At 37.1% G+C, this 27,334-nt stretch overlaps 1 protein-coding gene across 6 annotated transcripts in view; it reads right to left on the bottom strand.

The window, feature by feature from the left end:
• The window catches only part of SOX5 (SRY-box transcription factor 5), a 389,242-nt gene that overhangs the window by 17,195 nt on the left and 344,713 nt on the right, over positions 1-27,334 (bottom strand). For 5 of the 6 annotated variants that reach the window (XM_007194842.2, XM_057557363.1, XM_007194843.2 and 2 more), the window contains 2 exons: positions 23,150-23,327; positions 10,792-10,937 (listed from right to left, as the gene is read on the bottom strand). In XM_007194842.2, coding sequence (XP_007194904.1) covers positions 10,792-10,937; positions 23,150-23,327 — 324 coding nt within the window. The remainder of the gene's footprint in view (positions 1-10,791; positions 10,938-23,149; positions 23,328-27,334) is intronic. The other variant, XM_007194844.2, reaches the window with a different exon arrangement.

The raw sequence follows: 27,334 nt of genomic DNA, 5'->3' as shown, positions 1-27,334 counted from the left end.
GCTAAGGGGTTGGAAAGGTCCATAAATGTCTTATGGTTTAGTCAACTACAAAAAAAGCCTTATCTAATCCTGATTTTTTTCCCCTTCTAAATTCAGAGATACCCCTAGTGGAGAAAATAATAAATTAGAACCCATACTTTTGTTTCCACAATCTAATTTCCTTTTGTGAACTTTGGTAGCCAGCTTCATGAAATGTTTCTTGAAGTATAATTCTTGCTAAATTTCATAGAAACTTAGTTTCATCAGGCAATCTGGTCAAAATGAACTGTACTGGCAGATCAAGTTTTCTTAAGAAGTATTACGAAGCTGAAGATAGAATTGTTTTGAAGGAAACACACAGCTTCTATGAAATCAAGTCTTAATCTGGATGAATACATTTCTAAGATAGTAAAATGACTTGTGGATAAAATTGATGAATCCCTATTTATGATTTTTAAAGAACTGATTTTAAAGTGAGAGAAATATTAGGACTTGTACATAAATAACTAATAGTGATTTTTCACGAATAAAGAGAATTTGTGGAACAATGACCTGAGCACTTAATGTATGTTCCAGAAAAGACAGAGCTGATTGTTATAGGATTAGTTAAGGGCACTTAGTACAGGATGTGATACAACAAGAAGCTAGTATGGATTCATTAAGAAAAACTATGTTGTAATGGTCTAGTTTCTTTTTCTACAAAAACTGGAATGCAGACCATGGCCATAATGTTTTGGACTTAACTCAGCTTTGGGTTATGTTCCTGTCAATATCCTTGTTGTCTTCATGGAGAAATTGCACAGGACCTTGCAAGAGAGAGTTGAAGAGGAGAGCAACAATCTCTGTCTTTAAATTTCTTAAGAACCTCCATGTTTAAAAAGAATCAAGACCTGTTCTTTGTGAAAAAGAGAGGATTTGGTCATATGTAGTAAAGAGACAGAATACTGACCAATGGTTGTAAGTTATCAAGTGAAAGATAACGAACCACTGAAGGAAGAGTTCTATAAAAGAGTTGTCTCTCCATTGAGTGGGCTGTCTTAGGATGCAAAAAATTTCACTTCCCCAGAGGTTTTCAAGTATTGGCCATATGACTACTTGCCTGGCAATTCAACATCAGATGATATGTTGAATTAAAGGCCCTTTACATTTTCTTTCAATTCTATGTTCCACTTGACTGGAGTTGCTCAAACAAAACAAAAATATTTTGACAAGTGTATACAGCTATACATGTTTCTCTATCCATGATGATAGTTTCCTCAGAAGCTGTTAATTATGTTTCAAAATGTAAAGGTACTCTATTTATAATTGAGAATTCTATCATCATTTCTTAAATTCAAGGAGGATATTTCAAATTATAAAACAAAACCCAAAAAATATGATTATTGAAATACATTTTGTGAAGGGACTGTCCAATAATACTCAGATTTACAGATTCTAGGTGCATTGTGAAACACGCAGTTATATGTCCAAATTCAACACTATTGCCATGGAGAGGAAGAAGTCATTGAGTGTGTGGGGTAATGAACCAAAGAGCCACTCAAAGGAATCCGTAGGAAAGAAATCATTCACAAAGAGTGTACACATGAATAATATCATGGTAAAATACTGGTCCTTGCTTACGTGTCCCAGGGGTGCTTACGGTCTGTACATGTGGAAGAGGGAAGACAGGAGAGGAAAAACTAAGACCTGAGTTTTCAAGTGTCTGTATATGTGTTCAGCATTCAGCCAAAGTCTAAAAAAATGACTTTATTTCAAACCAGGGCACATACAGATACTGTGCACACCAAGTCAAATCAGAAGGCTTAATGTGAGAAAAATAGGAGGCCAACAAAGTAAAATAATAAAATTCACAACCTACACAGGGTGTCTGGTAGGTGGGAGGGCTGCACAGATGTAAACACAAAACGGGAATGTTGTCTGATGATAACTGTTCTATAAACAATGGGTAACTCAGTTACTGAGCTACAGAAACGTATAGACCTTTTCTCTTTAATTTTTCCTTTTCATAGAATAAAAGCTATAAAACTGTACGCATTCTTATAAATGCAGCCTCAGTAGCCAGTAGTTACCTCAGTTAAATAAATATAATTGGAGTGTTTTAAAGAGAAATGGTTTGGTTCCGAAATGCTGGGTCTGACAACTAGAAAGAGGCACAGCAGGGCCATAGTTCACTTTTCAATTATCCACGGTAGTTTTAGGGGAAAAAATTTAGTGTAGAAGAGATATTTAAAATCTCATTTTAATGAACAGCTAAAACTTCACATATTTTACGAGAGCTGCTATGAGAAGCAAAATAAATAAGATGGAACATATTCTTTCTGTTTCCCGGCTCATTCTCTAATGAAGGGGGCTGGTGCGTGGTGAAGAAAGGAAGACCTAGAAAGGGAGCAGAAACAGGAAAAACAAAGAATTGGAAAAAAGATACACAAATGATGGAGATGTTGATTGATTAAAGGATTTTTGTGTGTGTGTGATAACTCCTCAAAAATGTACTAAATAATACACATGGCCAACGCTGGGGTACAGTCTAATCAAACAGGCACTGAGTTACTTTCTTGAACATCTTCAGCATGGTCCATTAGAAAACAGACTGAAATTTGAACAAGAGGACCTCGGTTTAAAAACTGATCTACCACTCGAATTCCTATAATAATGTCATATCTCAAGGTTTTTATTTTTAAAACAAAGATATGAATACTGTCCTGCTTATAATACTGTACAAAACTGAAATTTGATGTGAAAGCAGTTTGAAAAAGGTAAGATACAAACTAAATATCAATAGCAATTATTACTCCTACTTTTACTCCTATACTCATAAACAAGTGTTTCTCATTTGTAAAAGAGAAAAGGTGTAAGTGGAAAGACTCAATGAGGCCCTTTGAAATAAATGTTAAGTTCAGAATATTTTCCTCATAATTTTAAATCCATATTGTTAAAGTCACTTGCAATAAATGACAATAGAGAATACAATATATCTACTAAGTATGAGGATAACTGAAAAACAAATGGCTCTTTGATTATTTCAGTGCCTTAATGTTTAAGTGTCTTGAAGACAGCTATTTGATCTTGGGGATGAGGAAGGGAGCAAGGGAGAAGGGAAGGAAAGATCATTCTTAGTAGACCAGGTTTTCAAAAATAACACTTCTGGTCCAACAACAAAAGTGATTCTTATTTTACTTACAGAAAATTTGAAAAAATCAGGAATGTGGGGACATGTAAATTTCCAACCCCATCACCTTGGCAAAATGATTGTTTATTCTTCTTCTAGTCTTTTATCTATGTACCATGGAAATGTACTTTAAAAATATCTAGATCATTCTCCACACGGTGTTTTCAAACTTGTTTTTTTTCAAGAATACTATTGTGAGCCTATCCTCATATCTTTAAATGAACAGACAATTTCAATCATCAGAGAGGCCTGTGGGTGTCTATCTGAAAGCCCAATTTGGCATGCCCTGTGTGTCTCATTTTATTGGACCATCCTGCACTAACCCCTCTACCAGAATGATGTAAAGAACACAAGACTCTCTGTTTGAAAACATGCACAGCTTTTCTAGGCTTGAAAATTAAACCATAAAAAGTTTACTGGAAAAAAAAACCCTTTAAAAAGCTCCTTAAAAACTCACACCATAATTGCTCCCCACCAAGCGTGGGCACTTGCTAGCTGCAAGTAGTGGCACTGTGACAAATGTAGCAAAACTGAAAGCAGGCTATACTAAGAGAAAGAAAAAGTCTTCCACTGGCCATCTGTGAAAATAAGGCATGTGGCCATTAAATGCAGAGGCTGTAAATATACACAAACTCCATGAAGCAAATGGCAAAAAAGGACTAAACTTCAAGCTCAAACAAATCAAAATGTTTAATGCATAGTTACCACTGCTGGACGAAAACAGCTCTGATCTTTGCAGTCTGCAAACTCGGCATGTATTTCAATTAAATACCCCCAAAAAGAAAAGAAAGAAAAAGAAAGAAATGAAAAGACACAGAAGAAAACCATCTGGAACAAAAGGCTATAGACAGCCTATACTCAATTTCTAGAAACAAACAGCTCCTTTAACTTGCACCAGCCTGTCGAGAATGTCGATTGGAATTATTGAAAGGCTGACATATAGAGTGATGGATGGGTGATGACATAATACCTATTTGCCTTTTTGTCATGGTCTTTGAAAACTGGCTGCTCTGTGCTGATAATATTCACTAAGGGGTTTTCCTCTCCCCTCCTATCCCATAAGAAGTGTTCCCTAGCTAAGACACTCAGTATTAAGAAGGTTTTATGAATGAAAAACAAAAGAAAAGAAAACCTGAGGATCAAATGCCAACTTGCACATAAAAAGCTAGTCTAGATTTTCTAATAATCCGCTGTCTAGAAAGCAGTTCTCTATCCATTTTACATACGTATTTAGAGTAGAGAGACTCCAATAATAAAAAGGCAAATATTCAACTTCAGATTTTGTGTATCTTTTAATTAAAATCACCAAATAAATAATTACATTAGAGATAAAAAATAATATATACTCATTTTTATAAAGAGAAAATATTAACCATTTGTGTTATTTTAATTTGTTCCCAGGTAAATTCTAACCAGAAGATTTAAAAGTTTGGGGACATTTTTGTTTGACAAACACTCACTCTCACACACACACACACACACACACACTCCCCCAAGAAAAAGCTCCTGTTTTGTCCCACTGTTGCAATGATCTATCTCATTTCCTCCTGAACGATTTACCTAACATAGCTTCCTCCTTCATGGAGTTTTTCCTCTTCCCACTGAAATGTCTAGCTCTAATCTGACTTCTCTAATGCATTTTAGCTAAAGGCAACAACTACAAAAGCCACCCATAAATCATTAATTAATTGTAGTACCTGCCACCGAATACAAAGGCATGAGTTCCTTCATATTCACTTTTACGAAGCAAACCTGTAGTTCACAATTCCTCACATGCCTTCTCCTTATCTAAGAGAAGGAGCATATGTTAGATAATGCTGAAGTAGACACACTGTGTCAGTTTCTGAAGAGTTAACACTGCTGACCCCATCCATCAGATGGCCAGTGAAGCATCAGGAAAGAATGATGGATGTAAAATTATTACAGGGCTGCCATCCGATACACTTACTGCCATTTGTAACTAATGCTGGGACTGACACACTTTTTTTCATTATTAAACATCCACATTAAGTCAACATTGGTCACTGTCATTTCATGTTTGGCACTCTGTTAAAGGGAAAGAAAAGGGTTGACAATGGCAGAAAGGAGGAGGTTGTAAATGGAAGAGTTTCCAAGTGCCAGAGTAATAAAATTAACCTTTGTTTACAAGTCCATCTATACTGTATGTGGTAAAGCTTCTCATGAATATGACCGACACCAAAAAGAGAAACTGGTTTCATTACTGAGTAAATCATTATTTAAAATATACATATTATTCACCAAATTTTCATCTTATTCTATGGAAATCTGCAAAGAATTTTCACTGAACCTCAGAAGGAAAAGTAAGACATTTTCCTAGCTATTCTTACTTGCAGTTATTGATGAATGCATGGCATGTGCAGGTGTTTAGATTTCAGGTACACTGCAGGCAATTAATGTTTGATGAACAAACTCTCTACCTTAAGAAATACATGCACATATTTGTATGTTTATTTTTGTGAGTGACATCTTTTTTATATACAAGAAGTAATACAGAAGTTGGCCTTAATATGTAGAAAGTATGTGGATGAACATACATTCATTGATTTAACCTGGCACCAAACAATGTTTTCTTGTACACATTCTTGAATGTAATTTAATTCTTTCTGAAACACAGACAAGGTATAAGGCCCTGGACATGCAACAGAGAAGAGCAAAAGTAGTCAGATAGATGACATCAAATATAATCAAAACAAATCAGCTTTATGATGAAAATATTTGAGAGCTTTGGTATCATTTTTATAATGTAGCCATGGCTGACAATGGCCTTTTCCTACCCGGTAGCCATTCTGGTCTTTCTTTTTGTCCCTGCCAATATAACCTTTGGTCTTAAGATATCCCTTAAATGTTGAGGGTGATCTGGCTGCAACCTCTGTCACCCCATTGATCACCAGGGTTGATTGGCTGATCTGGATGGCGAGACAGGTGTCCCCTTTCCTGCCCGATGGATCCATGTACATCCCTCCTGGAGCTGTAAGCTCAGTGGAAGAGGATGGCCTTCCCCAATAGCGGAGGGCCCTTTTTCGGTCGAGGGTATATGAGAAGCTGTTCTCCCCTGCTAGACCCTCCAAACAAGCTCTCAAGGTCCATTCCTAGAAGAAAGTAGGCTAGTCAAGCTTCCAAGACTCGAGAGACATCCAAATGAGGTGCTGCAGGTAGCGGTCTGCCTTTCTTAAAAAAAAAAGATATCCTTTGATCTCAGGAAGGATAGGATAAGGTCTCTAATTCAGTCCCAGAAAATAATTTGTGATCCATTTAAAGTGGCCTCTCTTCCTTGACCAGTAATTGTCATGAAAATGTGCAAATGACCCAGTTCTACCCAAAGGAGATGTTTATGGAAGTCGGCTTGAGGGGTGCAGTGAAATATGACTATGTGAGTGAAGACCGAACTTCAGCGAAGAGAAAATAACTTCTTTCTGAGTCTGCTGCCTTCATGGCATAGTTGTAGGTGCAGCAACATTTTGTGACTCTAAGGGAACAACCCAGATAATCAAGTGATTTCAACCCTGACATCACTGAACTAATGAGCTAATGCCACCAACCTCCTACTCCTGAACTTCACTGTAGGCTAAAAACTAATCAGTATTTGTTGAAGCTACTGTATTTAGATATCCTGATACATCTCATGACAAACATTTCTAACAGATATTACAGCATGGGCATTATCTTTCTAGGACAACTACATTGGGTAGTGAGGGAAGCGATCAGGGAAACTTCTGGTCTGTTCCTCATTGCAGTGCACTGCGTCTCTATTGTATTAGTGTTGCCTGGTAGGATCAGGACAAAAATTGAGGTTTTTATGATTTCCTATCAGGTAAGCTTATAAGGTCAGAACCTGAATATGTAGCTGGTCAAAACCGTGCCATTTGGGTGTTCAAGACACAAAGTAGGTGGTTTTTACAAAACAAATGTATGTATGAGGGTCTTCTTCTGATTCTTCCTACCTGAGAAGCTTACTTATTCACCCATAACACTAATCTGTAACAGAGCTGAGTGGTAAAAGATAACATTATTTGAATATACAATCAGGCTATAATTAACCAGAGATGACAATTATAAATAACACTGTGTCCCAGAGTTTCCAAGAAACCTGACATACGCAGTTCTTGGGTATGTTGAAACACTTCCAAGAAAAGTAAAGAAATGAAAAATCTTTTAGAAGTCTTCAATTAAAATGTGTTTCAGTACAAATGACTTTCATTATGTGTTTTGGTACATACGACTGGAAAACATTTGTCCCTATCTTCACACCTCTAATTGTTTTCACTGCCCAATTACAGCTTTTCAGAATTAAGACATTCTAGTTGAGACAAGCATGTTGGTCATTTGAAATGTGAAGAAAAGTTAATGTGTATAAGGCTTGTGTACTCAAGAAAACAGATCTCTGCTACAGGTTTCCAATTATCTGGATCTTGGGTCCTGCTATCTCCTTTTAGACTGACGGAAGGCATCTGGCTGAATTACTTTTCCTTCCCCCTTTCCTTTCTCCCAGCTCCTTTCTATCTTTCTCTCTCCTTCATCTTCCCCACTCCTTACATTTATTTCACATACTTTTAGGGTCTAGGAAGTTGGGAGTATTGTTTAAAGAGAGAAAAAATGTCGTCCTTTTGGGAGCGATAGCGCAAATTATAAGAGGAATTTATACATACTGTGTTTCTGTCTTTCGTTAAGAACTGTGAAGCAAAATTTCAAACCAACTACTGATCTAACTATGCTTTGGCCATGGATAAAGTTGGGCGATTATAAAAATCTATTAAAAAGGTAGGTATTAAAAAAAACGATGAGGCAATATGTCTAGTGATGCTGCTTTATGTGGAAAACCAAGCAGCTGCCTTTGTCGAGTCAGGTATATAACTGATCTGACATGCTCAGTAGTATGGGGTCTTAATTCAGTTCCTATAGGAATTCACACACGTAAATATGCCATGATTAACAAACTCATAATTTGATCTAAACTGTAAGCTCTATAAAGGCAGAGGACATATTTTCTTGTTCAATACAGTGCCTCAAGTACACAGCACCGTCCCTAATACACATGGGTGCTAATGTTGAATAATGACTAGTTAAAAGATTTAAATTGACATTATTTCATTCCCATAAGTTGCAAGACATAGATTGATCATTAATTTGGTAGAAATGCCGGCTAAGCTATTTCAACAGGAAAAGGCAACCACAGTAATTCCTGCTTCTAAGAGAGATTCAATCTCAAGTGTCAAGGGTAACATAGGGATGAACTAATTCGAATTCTCCTGCTGAAAAGGTTTACTTACGCATTACAAGAGTTTGCCAGACTATGACAATTATGGATTTTTACATTTTTATATTTTACAATTACAATGATACAATTTCATTTTTTAAGATTTTCACTTAAAAACCCATAAAAATATAAGACTATAGTTGAAGATGTAACTCAACTGCATTGAAAGGGCATGGTGAAGAGATTTGGGGGCACAAACTTCTTGAGAATGGAGACGTCTTAATTGGCCAACAGATTCTGGCAGGTATTACTTCAGAAATAGATTTTTTTAAAAAACAGTTACTGTAATTCTACAAAAGAGAAAGGAAAATTGAAAGGAGTAGTTTTCAACAGAGGCAACTCTCACTCCTGCAACTCAAATAGGAGGTGCTAATCAGAGAAATAAAATAAAGTCTGATTGTGGAACTTTCATAGGAGGTGGAACAAGAAGTGGAAATAAGGTCCCTAACAATGGACAACTATAGAATAAAATGAATGCAGATGGTTCCACTCCTGTTACTTAATCAAAAGGCTGAGCAGAGTCACTGGAGCCTGCATGAAGTCATGTGTTAGAACAACAGCTGATCTGTATTAGAGAAGATTAACTCGCAGTGCCATGGTGGAGGGCCCAGGATTATTTTATGTACTCCCATTGCCTTACAAGCCGTCAGCACAATTATTGCCCTCCGATGTGAATGACTGATCTGTAACCACAGCTAAACAGCATGCTGCTTAGGGGCCTACGAGCTTCACGAAGATGAATTTCCATACCATCAAAGCGCTTTTAATGGGCTCCCTGATCCAACCACAAGGCCTGTTTTGTAAGTATATAGAACTCAGGATGAAGGCTTCCTGTCCAAAAGGATTTGGTCGGTTGTCACTTGACAATTCCCAGCCAGCACAGGGGAGGAGAGGGGGGGAGATAGGTAGAGTTGTCTCTGCTTTGGAGGATTAAAAAAAAAAAAAGGGTACAGATGCTTGCTGAATGCAACCAACTGCTGTATCCACAGCTGAATTCAATGCGCTTAACAAATAATGGCAATTTAGCTATGCTTGCGAGGAATAGCTTGAGTCACTTTGCATTAGCATCTGGCTGAGTGTTAAACTCATTTCTACATGGGGAGCAGAGAAAAGGAATTTCTGTTCAAGCATCCTTTCAAGAATGTTTAAATATTTGAATATAAATTCCTCTATGCTTGCTATCATTCCTTCTTAGAGCTGTCACTTTGCTTTTCCCCTTCCCTTCTGGTGCTTAGCTAGAAAATGTTTGTGCCCTTCGAGCTGCACCAGTGTTGCTTTCTTATGTTGTGAGACTGCAAGGGATGTACACTTGACCACGCTTTGCTCTCCGCTCCAGGAACAGAACAGAATTGAAGTCATTTCTCCAGCCTTTTGACCCATGTTTGGACCAGAGGAAAAGTACAGTGGTGGCAAGGTCACACCTTCACTATGCAAATTGCTAGCTTCTTAGAGATTATATGTAAAATTCCATATAAAACCTGGGAAACCAGAAAGCTATCCAAATTAGCAATCTGTTCATTCTGGATGATACTGTTTGACTCATAACCTTCCCATGATGATTAACTTTCAAGTTATTACTAAGTAGCTGATCATTTTTTTTCTCTTATCTACCATATCTATTTAGCTACAGGATTTTGAGAAAAGGGGATTCAGTAACTTTAAAATTTCTATTAAAAATACCAAATATGACCAAAAGAAGTATATCACTCCAAGCATTCTATAATAACATAATATTTTTCTGAATAAAATACAATGTAGCTTAGACAAAATAGTTTGAAATTATTATAGCTCAGATAAATCCAGAAGTTTCACTGGACTTAAGCGTAATAATAGGTATACTAATAATGTCCACATTTTAAAGAGCAAACTTTGTTTTATGATCAAGTCAAAATTTCCAATTGTGCAGTCACCTAAAACTTGACAGTGCTTTGCATTGGAAACATTATGACAAGCTCAGGATCTTAGATGCTGAGACTACAAGCATGGGTATCATCCAAGCTTATGCTGATTAAAGAAGATCCGGCATTTTCAAATCCAGCTCATCCCCAAATACGAGTTGAGCATCTCTGTAAAGCAAAACTTTCACTGAGACTCAGGTATTTGAAATGCCACTGCATTTTAATACAAAGTGATGGCAGAAAAGGGGATATTAATTGTCAATAAGGTTCAGATGGATAGCAGAGAATTATAACACTTTTCATTTCCAGATGGTTTTGATTAGGATGGGCATGAAGAGTTCTGCACTGATGGAGGGAAAAAGGGTGGGAGAACCGCCATTCCAAGGATGGTGAGAAGAGAAAAAGATAAAGAAGAAAAACAGTCAGGCAATTTAAGTATTTTTGGAAAGTCAGTTATTTTAGGAACTAACCTTTTCTGCTCGGCAGTTATTGAGACCTAGACTATTCACAACAGCCACCTTCCCATCAAGCACCTGTTGTTCCCGCCGAAGTTGTTCCTTCATCTGTCGAGCTTCTTGGATTGCCTTGGTGACAGCATCATGGTCATTTAAATAACCTGAAGATGTAACAGAACGAAGGATACGTTTTGTACAAGTGCATGGATAGGTTAACCTTTCACCATAAAAATCACTTCTTTTCTGGGAATGGCTAGTGTCTGGCATGTACTAATTTCTCAATGGAATCAGTCTAAAATGAATGAATGAATAAATAATTGATGATGACTGATTCACACAGTTACATCAACATGGTGCCAAACATTTGTTATCAAAATGTAATATTTAAGTGAAATACAGCTGTTTCCACGTGTTTGAAAAAGAAGTTTAAAATATAATTTTTAGATAAACTTTTTTTAGTTATCTGAATATTCTGTAGTACAAAAATACAACCTATCTTTGGTTTTTTTTCCTATAAGGATCATTTGAATGTTACCATAGGATACAGGTATTGATAATTATTACTACTAATTACTGACACTCTCATAGTATTAGAAAGGCCAATTTAGAGTTTGAGTATGGCACTATTACGTTTGTTATATACGGAAGGAACAAATCATTGTTAACTGACTGAAAGAAGAGCATTTCCCCCCTGCATCCAACCATGGTGAAATAAACCACAGTTGGTAATGTCTTGTTACAGATACAAACTTGCAATAGTTAAGAGGCTAAATTTCAAGCACAGAATGTAACCAAGCACCTGTAATTGCTGAATAATAAATTGTGGCTACTGGGTAACTATAATCACACTTAATTCACACTCTTAATAGGATGGTCAAATGACCAACTTGTGCCGCAACTCCACAATCCAGAGTTGGGGGAAAAAAAAAAAAGAAAGCTAAAATATTTCTTTAAAGAATAACAGGTGTGGGCTTCCCTGGTGGCGCAGTGGTTGAGAATCCGCCTGCTAATGCAGGGGACACGGGTTCGAGCCCTGGTCTGGGAAGATCCCACATGCCACGGAGCAGCTGGGCCCGTGAGCCACAATTGCTGAGCCTGCGCGTCTGGAGCCTGTGCCCCGTGACGGGAGGGGCCGCGATAGAGAAAGGCCCGCGCACCGCGATGAAGAGCGGTCCCCGCACCGCGATGAAGAGTGGCCCCCGCTTGCCGCAACTGGAGAAAGCCCTCGCACGAACCGAAGACCCAACACAGCCAAAAATAAATAAATAAATAAATAAATAAATAAGAAAATCCAAAAAAAAAAAAAAAAAAAAAAGAATAACAGGTGTAAGGAGAAAGGCTAATTTTAACTTAATTTTAACTCTGGTCATTTACTTATTGACACACATTATGCTGATAATCTGCATGATTTTAGGGTAGAAGAGCGATGGGAAGGGATTGTTTTGCAAATATTGAAAGGAAAGCTAATATATCATCTTTCACTCTCCCTATCTTTTAACTAGGGCATAAAATGGCATAAACTGAATCTATAATATGAAATTGCCCAGAAAAGGGACTTGTTTGTGACATGAGGCTAAATCTAAGCAGATCCATTGGTGAATTGTGACAGATGGAGGGACTGTGAGACAGAAGGCAGGCACTAATCACACATAAAATGACCGGCTTGCCTCAACATGTTCCATGGATTCCAGCAAACTTTACACCCTAATCCATTTTTAGAACAAAAAACATCTGGGCCATAAATCCTCTAATCTGCCAAAACACGCTATTAAATCCCATGATTTGTTGAAAAACACTAAGATTAAAGAAAGGAAATATAAAATGGCTAACTGCCGTGTTAGGAAAGTGTTATTAATACTCTTTCTTTGTCTCAATTATGAATGTTCTGGTACTAAAGAGCCTTGTCTAATCATGTCAGATTACACAACCTCGTCGTATTGCTAGACTCTTCTATCTGATCTGCCGATTGCCAAAAAACCTAGAATACTTTCTTGCTGCTTAAACATTTCTATTGAAGAAGCTGATGTCAGATTAGCGCAGTGCTTCAGAGCTGGAAGGCTTCTAAATGATCCGTGTCCTTCCCCCTTACTATGCACAGACTCAGCACCCTCCTCTGATCTCCTTGAGGCAGAAAGAGAAGTTCCAGGGTCGGCGATAGAAAGGGGAGCCTTGAGAGCTACTATATATTTTGCTTTTCTGAGCTAAAGTCATTGGAATGTATTCAAAAGAACAAAACATCCTTGTTCATTATAAATACAATATGAATCATGAACAACTATTTAGATCTGGGTCAGCCCTTTAGGGTTAATATGTACTTAAAATTACGGTCGTTTTTAACCTTACATTATCCTCAACATCTGGACTTGGTTCTCCTGCACAACCTTCTTAATATATTATTCTTGAACTCACTCTGTTCACGAACACTACCACTCTAGAAAGAAATGCAGCTCTTAAATGACAGGGATAGTCTTGGTATGTGTTCGTTTAGTAAAAGATCTTAAGAGGATCAGCCTTTTTTCCTATCCTCTAACCCCTGTTTATGTACAGCTTGGTTCCGTGTGTTTTTGTAGTCTATTTAGCTTCTCCAGAGCACAAATATATTTGAAATGATTCGGCACATGACACTGAATAAAAGTATGAATTCTTTATGCTTTTTAGGCACTGCCAAGATAACACTGTGTAGGAAAAATCATTAATATAGATGCAGAAAGGATGCATCTATGACTACAAGGGTGAATAACTGACAGACAGACATATGTTCTGTAATGGCTATTTCCAATGTGAGATGTGTTTGTGTGCAGGTGGATATAGGTGCTCACTTTAAAAGAAACATTCTTGCTTTCAGAGACTTGAATTTTAGTTAAAATGCTATATGAAACTCTAACATTGTATCTGCTGTGTTAAATCATAAAGCCGTTTACATATTACAGAGTTGAATCATAACAGGATTGTCTGCTGGTTCTTTACATTTTGTTCTCTTCACAGTCACCAACTTCCCAGTTTTGCTGATTCCCTCTCTCAGTAAATGGCCTCACCTCCAATTCTGGAAAGACCAGTAAGGCTGAACTCTCACCTTCCTGCCCACCCTGACTCCCACCCCAGGCCAGCTTCAAATCGATCTCCAGGTAGGCCCGCTGCCACCTCCTGTTTCAGTGAAAATGGCACTGCTGCTTTTATTCAAGGCAGATCCCCCAAACTCATGCTCTAGATTTCCATACCTCTCTACCGGTTATTCTCTTTCACATTTACATCATCCACTTGAACTTCTCTACTATCGTTACCACCTCAACATGTAAGTACTTAAGATTCTCCTCCTGAAACAAGCAAATAAAGTCTCTTAACTTTGTGTTGCCCTCTCGTTCCAATCCTGTTTCTTTACCTTCCAAGCCAAGCTTCTCAAAGATTCATATCATACTCTCCCATTCCTTCCTCACTCTCCCATTCCTGCTATAGTCTTGTTTCCACGCCCCTTGCTCTTTCAAATGCCAAACCCAAGGGACACTTTCCGTCCTGGCAGAAACAGCACTGACGATCCCTTTGTTACTGACACTCCTTCCTTCCTTGTTTCTCATCATAGCGCTGGATCCTCATCTCTGACTTCTCCATCTTCATATCCTTGCCTGGGATCTTACTTCATTTGCTCCTTAGATTTGGTCCAAGGTTTCCATCACCAGAAAATAATTTGTGCTTTGGAGTCGGGTAAGCCTAAATTAAAATCCTAACATTGCTACTTACTAGCTATATAAATTGTACACATTGTTTTACCTTTCTAAATCTCACTGGTCTTATTGGTTAAATGGACTAACCTCACTAGATAAACATGACATTGCGAAGATTAAATGAGTTAATATAGTCTCTTAGCATAATACATGGTCCATGAAAGTTTTTCAGTAACTGTCAGTTTACAAAATGGCATAGTGAAATAGGTAGAATTTGGGCATTGGATTCAGATGGATCCAGGTTTCTGCTTCTTAGGAAGTGTGATATTTGCCAAATTATAACACTTAATTTCACTGAGTTTCCATTTCTTTCAACTGTAAAATGAACATAAGGGTGATGGAAGAATTAAATGAAATAACACATGTGCAGGAGTAGATAACACTTGGTACACCTGAGGAGGCAGTAGAAAATGTTAATTCTTTTCTCTTTTTCCCTCTTTCATTTTCCCTATATGCTCATCCTCAGCAGTCTTGTTGCACGGCTTTGACCATTATGATAAAATCTGTGAGGGGATATCATTTCTTGTTGGCACAGAGGTTCAGTGAAATGGGAGTCACCCATTAGAGTTCAAAGGACCCCCAATGATCACTTGCTACATTTTATTCTGCCTTCATTATATATTCAGGCAGCAAGTACATCTTAGGATCAGAAGGAAGTGTTTAGGAGAGGTTTGGTGAGCTTCTTAGAGGGAAAATGGGAGGGCAAAGGCCAATATGGCATCCAGTTAGTGCCTCAAATGAGATTTGGGAAATGCAGGTTAGGGATCATTAATGTAAGAAATGTATGAGAGTCTGTGACTGTGTTAAATGTACCACAATTTGATTTTTTTTATACCTTGGTGTTTCTTCTTAACCATAACTAACAAAATTCTCAAAATTAAAATGGCCCCTGTTATATATTTTCAGGGGCAGAAAAAGAGGGACAAACTGGAAAGTCCAATCTTAGAGGGGGTAAAATCTAAACAGAAAGAGTGAGTAAATGGCTGCTTCACAAGGGAAGAGCCTGTTAAAAGGTAGAAGGAAAAACAGTAAACTACTTGTAATGGGTTGAATTGTGTCTCTCAAAAAGATATGTCTGTGACCTAACCCCTGGTATCTGTGAATGTGTCCTTATTTGGAAACTGAGTCGTTGCAGATGTTTAAATTAAGGATCTTGAAATGAGATCACACTGGATTTACAGTGGGCCTTAAATTCAATGATTCGTGTTCTTCTAAGAGAAAGGAGATTTGACACATAGACACAGGGGAGAAGGTCACGTGAGCGTGGAGGCAGACACTGGAGTTATGCATCTGTAAGCCGAGGAACACCAAGGATTGCCAGTAGCCTCTAGGAGCTGGGAGAGAGGCACGGAACAGATTCTCCCTCAGAGCCTCCAGAAGGAACTAAACCCTGCTGACACTCTGACTCTGGATTCCTTTCTAGCTTCCAAATAGCAACAGAATAAATTTGCTTTAAGTGACCCAGTTTATAGTAATTTGTTGTGGCGGCCTTCCGAACCAACATACGGCAATTGGTCTTAAGGATGCTCCTGACACTCAAGGGCTGATCCCAAGGACTGTAGAATACCTACTGCCTGCCTCAAACCCTTCCTGATTTCCAGGTACACGTATCTACCAGGCTTCTCTACTGGAATGTCCCATGCAGCATGGCTAGCACAGAATTCATCGTCTTCCTACTGCCTCAATCTGTTCTTTCTACATTCTATATTCCCTTTCCAGTTGCCCATCCAGCCACTTGGGAGCCATCTAGGATACCTCCTTCACCCCATATGTACAAAAGACAACAAAGCTCTGGAGTTATGCCTCCTCCTCAGCTCTCAAATGCGCTTTTTTTTTTTTTTTTTTTTTATAGCTACTTTATTTATTTATTTATTTTTATTTTTGGCTGTGTTGGGTCTTCGGTTCGTGCGAGGGCTTTCTCTGGTTACGGCAAGTGGGGGCCACTCTTCATCGCGGTGCGGGGACCGCTCTTCATCGCGGTGCGCGGGCCTTTCACTATCGCGGCCCCTCCCGTTGCGGGGCACAGGCTCCAGACGCGCAGGCTCAGTAGTTGTGGCTCACGGGCCCAGCTGCTCCGTGGCATGTGGGATCTTCCCAGACCAGGGCTCGAACCCGTGTCCCCTGCATTAGCAGGCAGATTCTCAACCACTGCGCCACCAGGGAAGCCCTCAAATGCGCTTTTTCTCGATCCCCACTGGCCTCTGCTTTCGCTAAAGCCACCTCGTATCTCACCTGGGCTAATGCCTTCACCTCTTAACTCGTTTCCCTATCTTTAAGCTTACATCCCTTGAACATATCTCCTACTCTTCTTCCAGATAAAGCATTCCGAAATATTCCAAAAAAGGGAATTTGAATCACGTCACTTTACCTGATTAAAAACCCATCTCTTACTACCCTAGTGCTTAAAGGAGCATTTCATAAGTTGATGATCTGTATATTCTGTGAAAAAATAATTCCATGTTCAAAAAAGTGTGGGAAACACTAAATTAAAGTTAAAAAGGTTTCTTCATTGCTTGTCTTCTCAAAATCTTGAATATGTTAATGTGCACTGTGAATCTTCCAGAGATAACAACAGTATGTAGAGTTTCCCAAATATCCTGGAACAAGAAACTCTTTAATGTTCCCCCAAAAACATCATTCTGGGATAAATTCCAAACACTTTAAAATGGCCTAAAAGTCTCATGATATCAACTCTGCTTATCCTTCCTGCATCATTTCCTGCTGGTCTCTCAAGACCTCTGTGCTTAAGCTGCACAGAACTATTTCCTGTTCCAGAGACAGGCCCTCCTCCTCCCCACCCCTCCTCTGTCTCCCAAGCTTTTTTCTTATACTGAAATAGTGGCTTTCTGGTGTGTTTGGGAATTTACTCAAGTGTCACCCCTTCTGTAAGGACCTTCCTGACATACCCTAGACATGCTCCTTGGCAACCTTAGTACTTCCCATCTCCATGCTCCTATAAAACCTTGGAGATGCTTTTACTGTCACATTGTCTTTTGTTTTCCTAAATTTATCTTTCACGCCAATCTATGAGTTATTTGAGGGCATTTTTTTTCTTTCAGTCTTTTATTCCTTTGGCCCGTGGTAAGGTCTGTTGAAGGAATAAATGCATATTTCTAAGTTTAAAGTAGCTACCTTTATAATTCCAAGTTCACTGATTATCTATGTCATCATATCAATGGAAGCCTGAACCATATGACACAGATTTCTTAAAATTCATGGATTTAAAGGATGCTATCAGGGTAATACACATTCTTATTTACTTCATTTAATTATTTTATGTAGGACTTTTCAGCTGTAGTAAAAGTAAGGGCACATGAGTTTCAAGTAATTTTCAACAAATAATAATTTTTTCTTCTATTTTTTTGAGGTCACTTAATCATCATCAAATTTTTGGCACCCTGATATGTAGCCATTTCTTCATCTGTGAAAATTCTTGACAATTAGATAATAAATGTGAAAGCAATTTGTAAACTGTAAAGTGCTATGCAAATATTAATTGTCAGCTGTTAAATAATATCCCTAACTTCCTGATAATCCAATGGCTTTCTATGAAATGGTTACAATATTGTTCAATAACCCACCCTCACAGAAGTTTTTTCTCATTTAAAAAATGTAAATTAACGAAATTTTAAGGTAAAATCCTCCTTCACGTCATCATATTTTAAATTAGCAAGTTGTAGAAATAAAATATCACATTACTGGACTTGAAAATATTTCCCTTAATTTTACTGAATCAATGTGCGTCTCCTACATTTGCTCAGTGAAGTTTTAATTTTCATGTACTAATGGCTCTGAGGAGTGAAGGACAAGAACAGTATGTTCCAATATCTTCCAAAGACATGACACAACAAAGACTGTAGGTATCTAAAGCCTCAGTCTGAGACTTTCATCCGCTTATCCTCCAGACTTAGCAAAATGTATGGCATAGAGAAGATATTCCATACTCATTTATGGGATGAATGAGGGAAAGGATAAATAGATGACTGAGAAGAACATCTAAGGCAGAGAGGCTGCCATAGGCAACAACTAAAAAGCAAGCAAGCAACCCAGAGACTATGCCTGTAAGTCCTCAAGCTCCACTGGCTGTGAGTCTGAGCAAGTTACTAGGTGGTCATGTACATTTGTTTTCTTAAAATTAAAACAGTGGTAATAACCACAGGACTGTCTACATTGGGACAGGGACTTAGAATCCCTGGGTAAGCACTTAACTTCTTTTGTTTTTTTCTTTTTGCCCTTGGGATTATTTTTAATTGGAAAAATAGCACACAATTATACATGGATTTTCCTTCCATAAGAAAATACATATTTAAAAAAATATTTTGTTAAATACAAGCCCTGGGTGTTACACAACTGCTGATTCAATTTCAATCTGTCCTTGGTTGGGAATCAGAAAGAAGAGTCATAGGACACAAGATATACCCAGTTTGCTTAAATTCAAAGCACACAAACCAAGTATCAATAGTATAGCATTAAGCTAAACAGCAATGGCATCAGGAGTTCTTGAGACATCTCAGGTGCAGATGCTAGGCCCTCGGCCTCGGGAGGAATATTCCATTGCAAGAGATGAAACTGAAGTGCACGGGGATCACTTCAATTTAGGAATGAAGCCCCTCTCATCCCTCACCTAACTTTTATACTATTCCAAATAACTCTTCTTGGAGAACAAAGCACTTAGCTTCTTTAGGCCTCAGTTCCTTACCTGGAAAATAACAATTTCTGACTAGATGACAGGGATATTTGCTCTGTCTAGTTAAAGGTCTACAATTCTAAAATAAGCTGCAGTGAAAAAGTAGACTAAAAATGCTTTGATAAAAGTTTAGAGTGTTACACATATGCACAGCATAGGTTGAAAAGGCCAATAAGGGAAAGATAACATCTGGTCAAAAGATTCTAAAATTACCCATCATTCTTCTGAACTATTCATGCTTTTTAAGGAGCTTTCTTTGGAGCTGCCTACCATTTGCATACTATACAAAAGCATTCTTATAGAATACACTGTAATATTGCTCACCAACCTCAAAAACTCACTTTCTTTATTTGTAGCTAATAGATATATAGCAAAGAGCCGCATGTCATTAACGATAACTTAAGTTATCTTTTGGTTCACGGTTTTCCATGGATTATTAATGGCATAACACATTCATTCTTCTTTCAGGGGTGACCTTTACAACACCATTAATGCTCACAGCTTTTATCCAACTACATTATTACTCATTACAGTTTCAGCTTTCAACATCTGCATTTGTTGAAAAGAGAAAAGTAAATTGTAGTGGCATCAAATCCTTGGAAAATATGAGGGATGTGTATGTGGCGGAGGGACATTTCAGGGAAAAAAAATAAGAGAAGTTTTAGTAGTGGAAAAAGTCAGATAATAAATGTCATTAAATACGTTCTTGTCTTTCTAAAATATTTTGTCATATTTAATCCTTGGAATGCTGAAGTAAAAAATCCTCACATGACAAAAAATGCAAATATATTAGTTATTCCCTTAGTTAAATATTCCAGTTCTGGGGATATTACAAAAGTAGCTCATATACCAACACTGCGATATTTATGAGCTTTCATGTCTATTATGCAAGTGAATCGTTCTTGCCAAATAAAATATTTTTTTCTTTTACATGCTTCGGACATGAAAGCAAATCTTATCTTGGTGTCCATTTAGGATGTTGAGCAGAGTAACAGAGAGATCATAACAGAATGGTGCACAACGATAAAAGGAACACATATGCCCCAAACCATTTTTCAAACCTCTCAAAACCTCAGTTTTCGCTGTTTCTTTTCTCACTGCTGCCCCACTGGCCCAGACTGACTTCCTCTTTGCAAATAATCTGGAATTCAACGTTGTAGAGATAGAAGCATTTGAAATACACTCCTTCAGCTTTCCTTCTGTCCATCCCACAATTTCTCTGTAACTGTACCTCTTTTTTCCTCATTTCCTTCAGTCTTAGAGAAAAGAAGGGGCATTTCTTCTTTCCAAAGGTAATCCTCTCTCATTTCTTCTTGCTCTGTCGTCACCCATGCACTCTTTCATATCTATAGATCTCTCCAACTCACCTTTGTTTATATATATATATATATACATATGATTTCCTATTCTAAAACCTGCCACTACTCAGCCTTCTCAAAATACAATCCCTTCTCAACCCCAAGGTTACAAAAAGACTGATCCATATATCAGCTGCACTTTCTGTCCTCATGTTCTTCAAATCTTTACAACTGAAGTTCTGCTAAACCATTCTACAAAATCTCTCTGTTACAGTCTACGTGGCCACAACCTCCAGCTAAATCCTAAGGCGTTTCTTCTTCATGTTCTTTAACTTTTCTACAGAATGTGACACCACTGAATAACCCCTCCTTTTTCAAACTTTAATTTGTCCTAGGCAAGCAGGCCATTGCCTTATCTCCATTCTTATTCTAGGATCCTCACTTGTTCTTCAAGAGCTTTCCCCCTAAAAAAAGCGTGGTGCTTTAAAAATATGTTCAAAGATACTTTGATATTCCTTCCTTCAGAGTTGGAGCCTAATTCCCCTTTCTTTGAGTTGGGCTGGACTTAGTGATTCTCTTATAATGAAAAGAATAAAGCAGAGCTGACTGTGTGTGACTTTGGAGACCAGATCATAAAAGGCACCATGGCTTTCTCTCTGCTCTCCCTGCTGGACCACTCACTCTGGGGAAAGTAAGCTGTCATGCTATGAGCAGCTCTATGGAAAGACCCACGTAGCAAAGAACTGAGGTCTTCAGCCAACAGCCATGTGAGTAAGTCATTTTGGAAAAGGACTGTCTATCTCCAGTAAAGTCCTAGGCCCTGGCTTCCATCTTGACTGGAACCGTAAGAGAGACCCTAAGCCAGGATCACCCAGCTAAGCTGCTTCCAGATCCTGACCCTTAGAAGCTATGAGATAATAAATGTTGGCTGTTTTAAGCTGGTAAGATTTAAGTTAGTTAGTTACACAGTAAGAGATAACTAATACAGCAGGTAATACCTGTGACTCTTTACCCCACTTCTTTTCTTACCATATACTTCTTATATTCTTATTTGCTCTGATGGCTTCCAGAACCTCATTAAGGAATAATTTCCATGTCTAAAATTCTAGCACCCCTTTCACATATCAGATTTGCATTAACAATGTCCTCCTGAACTTCTCTATCTAAATGGCTTCTTAAGTTACGAATTCAACACTTACTGAATTTTTATGTTTACGTCTTCCCCCAAACCTGCTTCCACTCTGGTCTTCTCTTTCACAGTTCAGGGAGGCACTATTCTGTCTATTTTATAAATTCAAATTCCCAGACTCTTCTGTCTCCAGCTTGAACCTCACCCGGTACGTTCCATTGTGGATAAGTTACATCAATTCTTCTTTAATGACACCTCTTCAATCTATTCTCTCCTTTGTTTTATCATTGCTTATTTCTATTTCGCGTAACTTACTCTTGTCCTACGCTAAAACAACGACTTCCCTGATTCCAGTCCCTTTCTGCTGTCAATACTCTTCTTAAAGTTCTAATCAGATTGGTGTCTGGAGAAAAAGTCAAAAATTTCTTAGGATGGCATCAAATCAGATTCCATCTACCTCTTTCAGTTCTGACTCTGGTCACTTTCCACTACACTCATTCTATATGTTAGCCAAATCAGTGCATTTCTCAAAAATGTGATATTTTACTCTGGGTTCTATTTTACAGCCTAAAATGCCTAGGGATGCATCTCTTCTTAAAGGCTTCATTTGAATTAGCCTATCCTTCAGCCTTCCCAAACAGAATCTAATACTCTCCTCTTCTTGACTCTAGCATTGTTATCTGTGCTCTGGAATAGCACTCACAATAGCTGATTTGTACTATTAAGATACATGACTTCCCCCCAACTAAACCCTAGCTGGGGTTTGTGCTAGCTGGTCTGTGCTAGCTTCCTTATAACCGTATGAAAATAACAAGCATCAGTAAATGTGGGTTGAAGAAAGCATTGGGCTGGCCAAAAAGTTCGTTCGGGTTCGCTGTAAGATGTTATGAAGATCCCAAACGAACTTTTTGGCCAACCCAACATTTACAGTCTAGTTTACGTGTTACTAAACTAAAACTATTGGAATTTCTTAAAAGTTAGCTTATAGAAGCATTTTCTAGTGTTTGTTTACTCTACTGAAATGACAATTATGGAGAAGCAAAGAGACCGACTTTTTATAATACTTTGGTGTGTACAAGTTAAGTTTCAAGCGACTCGGAACTGAGAAAAAAACTGACATCCTGATGGTTGGCTGCTCATCCAGGCAGAATGTATTTCATCATTACGTATACTTTGTACACATCACACAAAATGGAAATAAATTTAAATGACTGAAAAGGCAAGTCACCTAACAACAACAATCTGGAACCATTGCTCTCTGTGATTAGTCAGGCCTCTTTTTCATAAACTTAAGAACATCAGTTATATCAACAAACGTAACCAGTTCAATGAGATTCTCAGGGGGACATTATAACTTGGACTTCAGTTATAAATTTCAATTGCATGTTTAAAACAGACCTATGAGGTTCATCATATTGAAATGAAACTCTCCTATGGAACTAAAGCCATGCAGAGGGTATGCGTGATTTGCCATTAAAAGATGCTTTCATTCAATTGCCATAAATAGAAAATCAGCAAGAACAAAAGAAACAGAACTTACCTATTGTGCTAACTCTGGCTGAAGGACTAGCTAATGATGCTGGGACAGAGGCTTTGAGGGGGCCTGCCCCACTGTTTATTCTCAGAGCTGGCATATGGGGAGAGGTGGGTGATGTGGGTGATTTGCCATCAGAGGTCTTGGGTTTAGCTGATAGGTTCAGTGGCTGTGCCACTTCATCCTGCAATGATCATTAGAACATGAGCTGTGATAAGGAAAGTCTGATTAAAAATGCCTAGAAAAACACAGGTATACTGCCTGTCATTTCCCATCAAATACTCTACCAGTGATCTTAACATTCAGTCTGAACATAACAGTGTTTGGTTAGCTGTCAACAACAGCACTTTCAACTACATATCATAAAAAAACCTTTGGTATAAGAGAAAGTACATGTGCACTCAACTATCCAGAAAGCATATAACTGATGACACCTGTAAGAAATATTCTTAAAGAAGATATTATTTGTACTATTCATTTTTATTGAGAGACAATGCATAATTCGCATGAAACTATGATGTAGATTATTTTTTTTTCAACCTCCAAAGAATAGGTGTTGAGTCCCAAGCATCTTTGGACCCTGGTGCTTAGAGTACCCAGAATATCCCATCATGGAGGAGCTAAATGGTGTGTACCTCTGGTTAGAACTGTTCTCCAAATTAAATACAAAAAAGAAGAAAACTTTCTAACTTTCTTAGAAAATAATCTTTTCTCCTAGGTTTCACAGAAACACTTTAGGGTTTGATCTAAAAATGAACATAAACATAATTAGCATTATATTAATATATACTATTTATTATATGCAACACTGTTCTAAACACTTAATATTACATTTTTTAAAATCCAGATTTGTTTTCCAGATTTTCCTTACAGTGTACTACATGGTAGTATGAAGAGCTGCATGTGGTCAGCTCAGCATGTATGGCAATTTCCAATTGTTCTAGGCTTGAATAGGTCAAGTTTACATAGTCTACATTCTATTTTATACCTTTCTACATTAGCTCTTATGTAAGTTCATATGTAAAATTTATGGATACAATTATCACTAAAATGTCTATCACAATATATAAGATCAGATAATCTTAACATTAGATTACTTTTCTTTCACTGCAAAGAGAGTTATTCTTTTTTTGTGCTCTAAAATTGGAATATTGTGTCATTTGTACTTTAGTGTTTACCTTATATCCAATTTTACATAGGTATTATTGGAGAACAAAAATTTAGTATCCACTTAGGTTCATCTTCATGAGTTAAGAACACAAAATATCTATCAGTAATAGCAGGATAACTCGTTGAAAGTGGATCAATTTAGAATCAAATGGTGTGATGTGGTGACACGGAAACACATTAATCAATGTGTATAAAATTTGATGTATATGTTTACCCCAAAGCATTGAAATAAATCACTTTACAAAAGTGGTAAAAAATGGTATATAATATGATATTTCAAATTTATATTTTTAAAAGTGATTTATTGTTATTTGATTCCATGGTTAGCTTCACTTAGGAAACCTATGAACAGGCTAGGGAAAATTACACTTGAACATTTTTTTTCAATTCTATTTTCTGTCTCAGAGAAAATAACAATTATTTGAAAATCCATGAGATAATTCAAATGGCAATCCGGGATCATGTTAGATGCATAATAAATTATTGACCATGATATCAAATTTATATGAATTCACAGAATCTTGGAAGGAAGTAAAATAATTCCATGACTGGCTCAATATACAATTTTGAACTAAGCATTTTAAAAACTACAGGGCAAAAATCCCTTCCAGATCTTTCAACATTTAGTTGAGCTAGTCAGCCATAATCCTTATATATGATGGCAGATTCCCAGGAATATTGTCTTTTTTCCCCTATACTCCAGTATGGATGAGAACTTCTCAAAATGCGATCCTTGAACTGGTACCATCAGCACCACCTGGGAACTTGTTAGAAAAGCAAATTCTCAGTCTTAGAAACTTTGGAGGTAGGTTCCAGCAACCTGTGTTTTAACAAGCATACCCAGGTGATTCTGATGCATACTAACATTTCAGAGACACTGCCTTATATAGTATAAAGGGAGATTATTAAAAATTTTTATTTACTAGGCTTCAAAACCCTTTAAAAATCTTCCTTAATATAAGGAGGTAACATTGAAAATATGTAATGTTATCTCAATCTTTAAAATTTTATCAGAACATATCATATGCTAATAATAATAAATGAAAAGGTATATGCATAATAAACAAAATGCTACTGAGATTCAGTGGGCCAATAAGGATTAGAATTAAGATTTTCTTCCCCTTATTCAGCCTAAATATCCTGTCATATCGGAGCTTTATCAACTATTTACTATGCAACTGTAAATATTCTAGGCACTTTTTCCCTTTTGAAAGTTGTACCTGCTTAGTACTTTCTATATGAAACTACAGGCTTTTGTCATGATAGCCTGAAAACTTCTTTTGACAGCATCACAACTCTTAGAAAAGTTTTGAGGGGATACTTGGAGAAATTACAGGTCGCTGTTTCACTTGACTGTGCAGAAAGAAAGGAACATATTCCCAGAGTTGCAACAGAGATTTATGAGTACAGAGGAAATCGAGTGTGAGTGTGTGTAATGGGGGAGAGGTGGTGTCCATGAAGATGATGCAGATGTGGGTGCTGATGGGGTGAAATGTCATACGCTTAGCTTTAAGCATTAAGAACTATTACATACGCATACTAAAAAATGACTACCAAAAGCACTGATTAGAGCAACAGACCCACTGGAAATCTTAATATTCTCCTGTATTCGAGGCAGCACAGAAGTCTGAAAGCCAAAAAGTGCAAAGCCCCAAGGACATAATAGAGGCTGACAGTTCCAAAGTTGATAGAAATGTCATTCAAAATTGCCCTTTCATTCTCTTTCATTGTGTGACCAGGCTAATAGTATATTAATAAGAACCCACATGCTTGATCCTTACACTGGTAACTATATAAATAATTTTGACCCATTATATGATATTATTTCACAATTTGCTTCTTTTCATAATTTACTACTGAGCTACTATACCAAATGCCCATTATTCATGAAGAATACAACAATTACAGTAGTTTCCCATTTTCTATTAATTATTTTTCATTTGACTAGATGAAAATTTAAAAACCCTTACTATAAAATGGAACTGGACTATTTATTTATGACACGCATTCTCATAATTACGAATATGCACAATAAACGCAAAAGGTAAGGTTTTTTCTACGTTGTTTTTTCATTTGCGATATCTTATTATTTAGGAGAAATGTGAGAGTTTAGCATGATTAACCAGTATTCTTAACAAATAAAACATACATTTAAAAATTATAAATAAATACTTTACATATAAAAGAATGTAAGCAATTTTCAAGGTCAGGAAAGCAGTGGAAAAGATAGCATTTCTATCAAGTACACTGTCAGGCAGTGAGGAAAGCGATTTCCTTTTAATTACTTGTCCACTTGTTGAATGATGTTACCAGTTGAAACTTCTGGAAATAGCATATTTCATACTTATTTCATTTATACAGAAAGTAATAGTTAAGAAGAATCCTACGTAGCTGTTGAGTAGCTCTAAACTTGTATATGATAATTATAAGGCAAGCATTTAAGCTTAAGTAAATGTGTAAGCTAGGGTAAGCAAGTTTTAACTAGCTGAAGGCTATATTCTACATAGTTATGGAATCACTATAAATATTTCAAATCATTTATTTAATCTTTAATACTGTGAAGTAATGAATAACCTCAGAAAGGAAACTAATGCTCAGAAAGGTCTAATGAAACCCAGTTTTTGGACTCAACATACAATACTCTTTTCATTTACATGACGAATTTAAACTTAAGGAGATGTTGATGAAATATAATTTCCGGAATTCAGCCCTAACCATATAATTCTGTCACATAATAAACCACATAAAGTTCAGTACACATGCAATAAAATGAACTAATACACACATTTGGTACTGTATACATTAGTTTAAAAGTTAAAGCACAAATTGTTAACTTGTTTTGGTGATTTTTTAAATGCTCCTCTGTTCTCTACACCATATAGCATCGAAAATTTCCTTCACTAATGCTAAAGACTTATTAGACTATTCTTTGAGAAAAATACCAAAGGTTCATGTACAATATGGCAGAAAATATAACAATTCATACAATAATGTGTGAGAATACTATTTTGTACGTCCAAA

This window comes from Balaenoptera acutorostrata, chromosome 11 (genome assembly GCF_949987535.1).
Source record: "Balaenoptera acutorostrata chromosome 11, mBalAcu1.1, whole genome shotgun sequence".
NCBI lineage: Eukaryota > Metazoa > Chordata > Mammalia > Artiodactyla > Balaenopteridae > Balaenoptera > Balaenoptera acutorostrata.
This window is presented reverse-complemented; position numbering and strand designations above follow the sequence as displayed.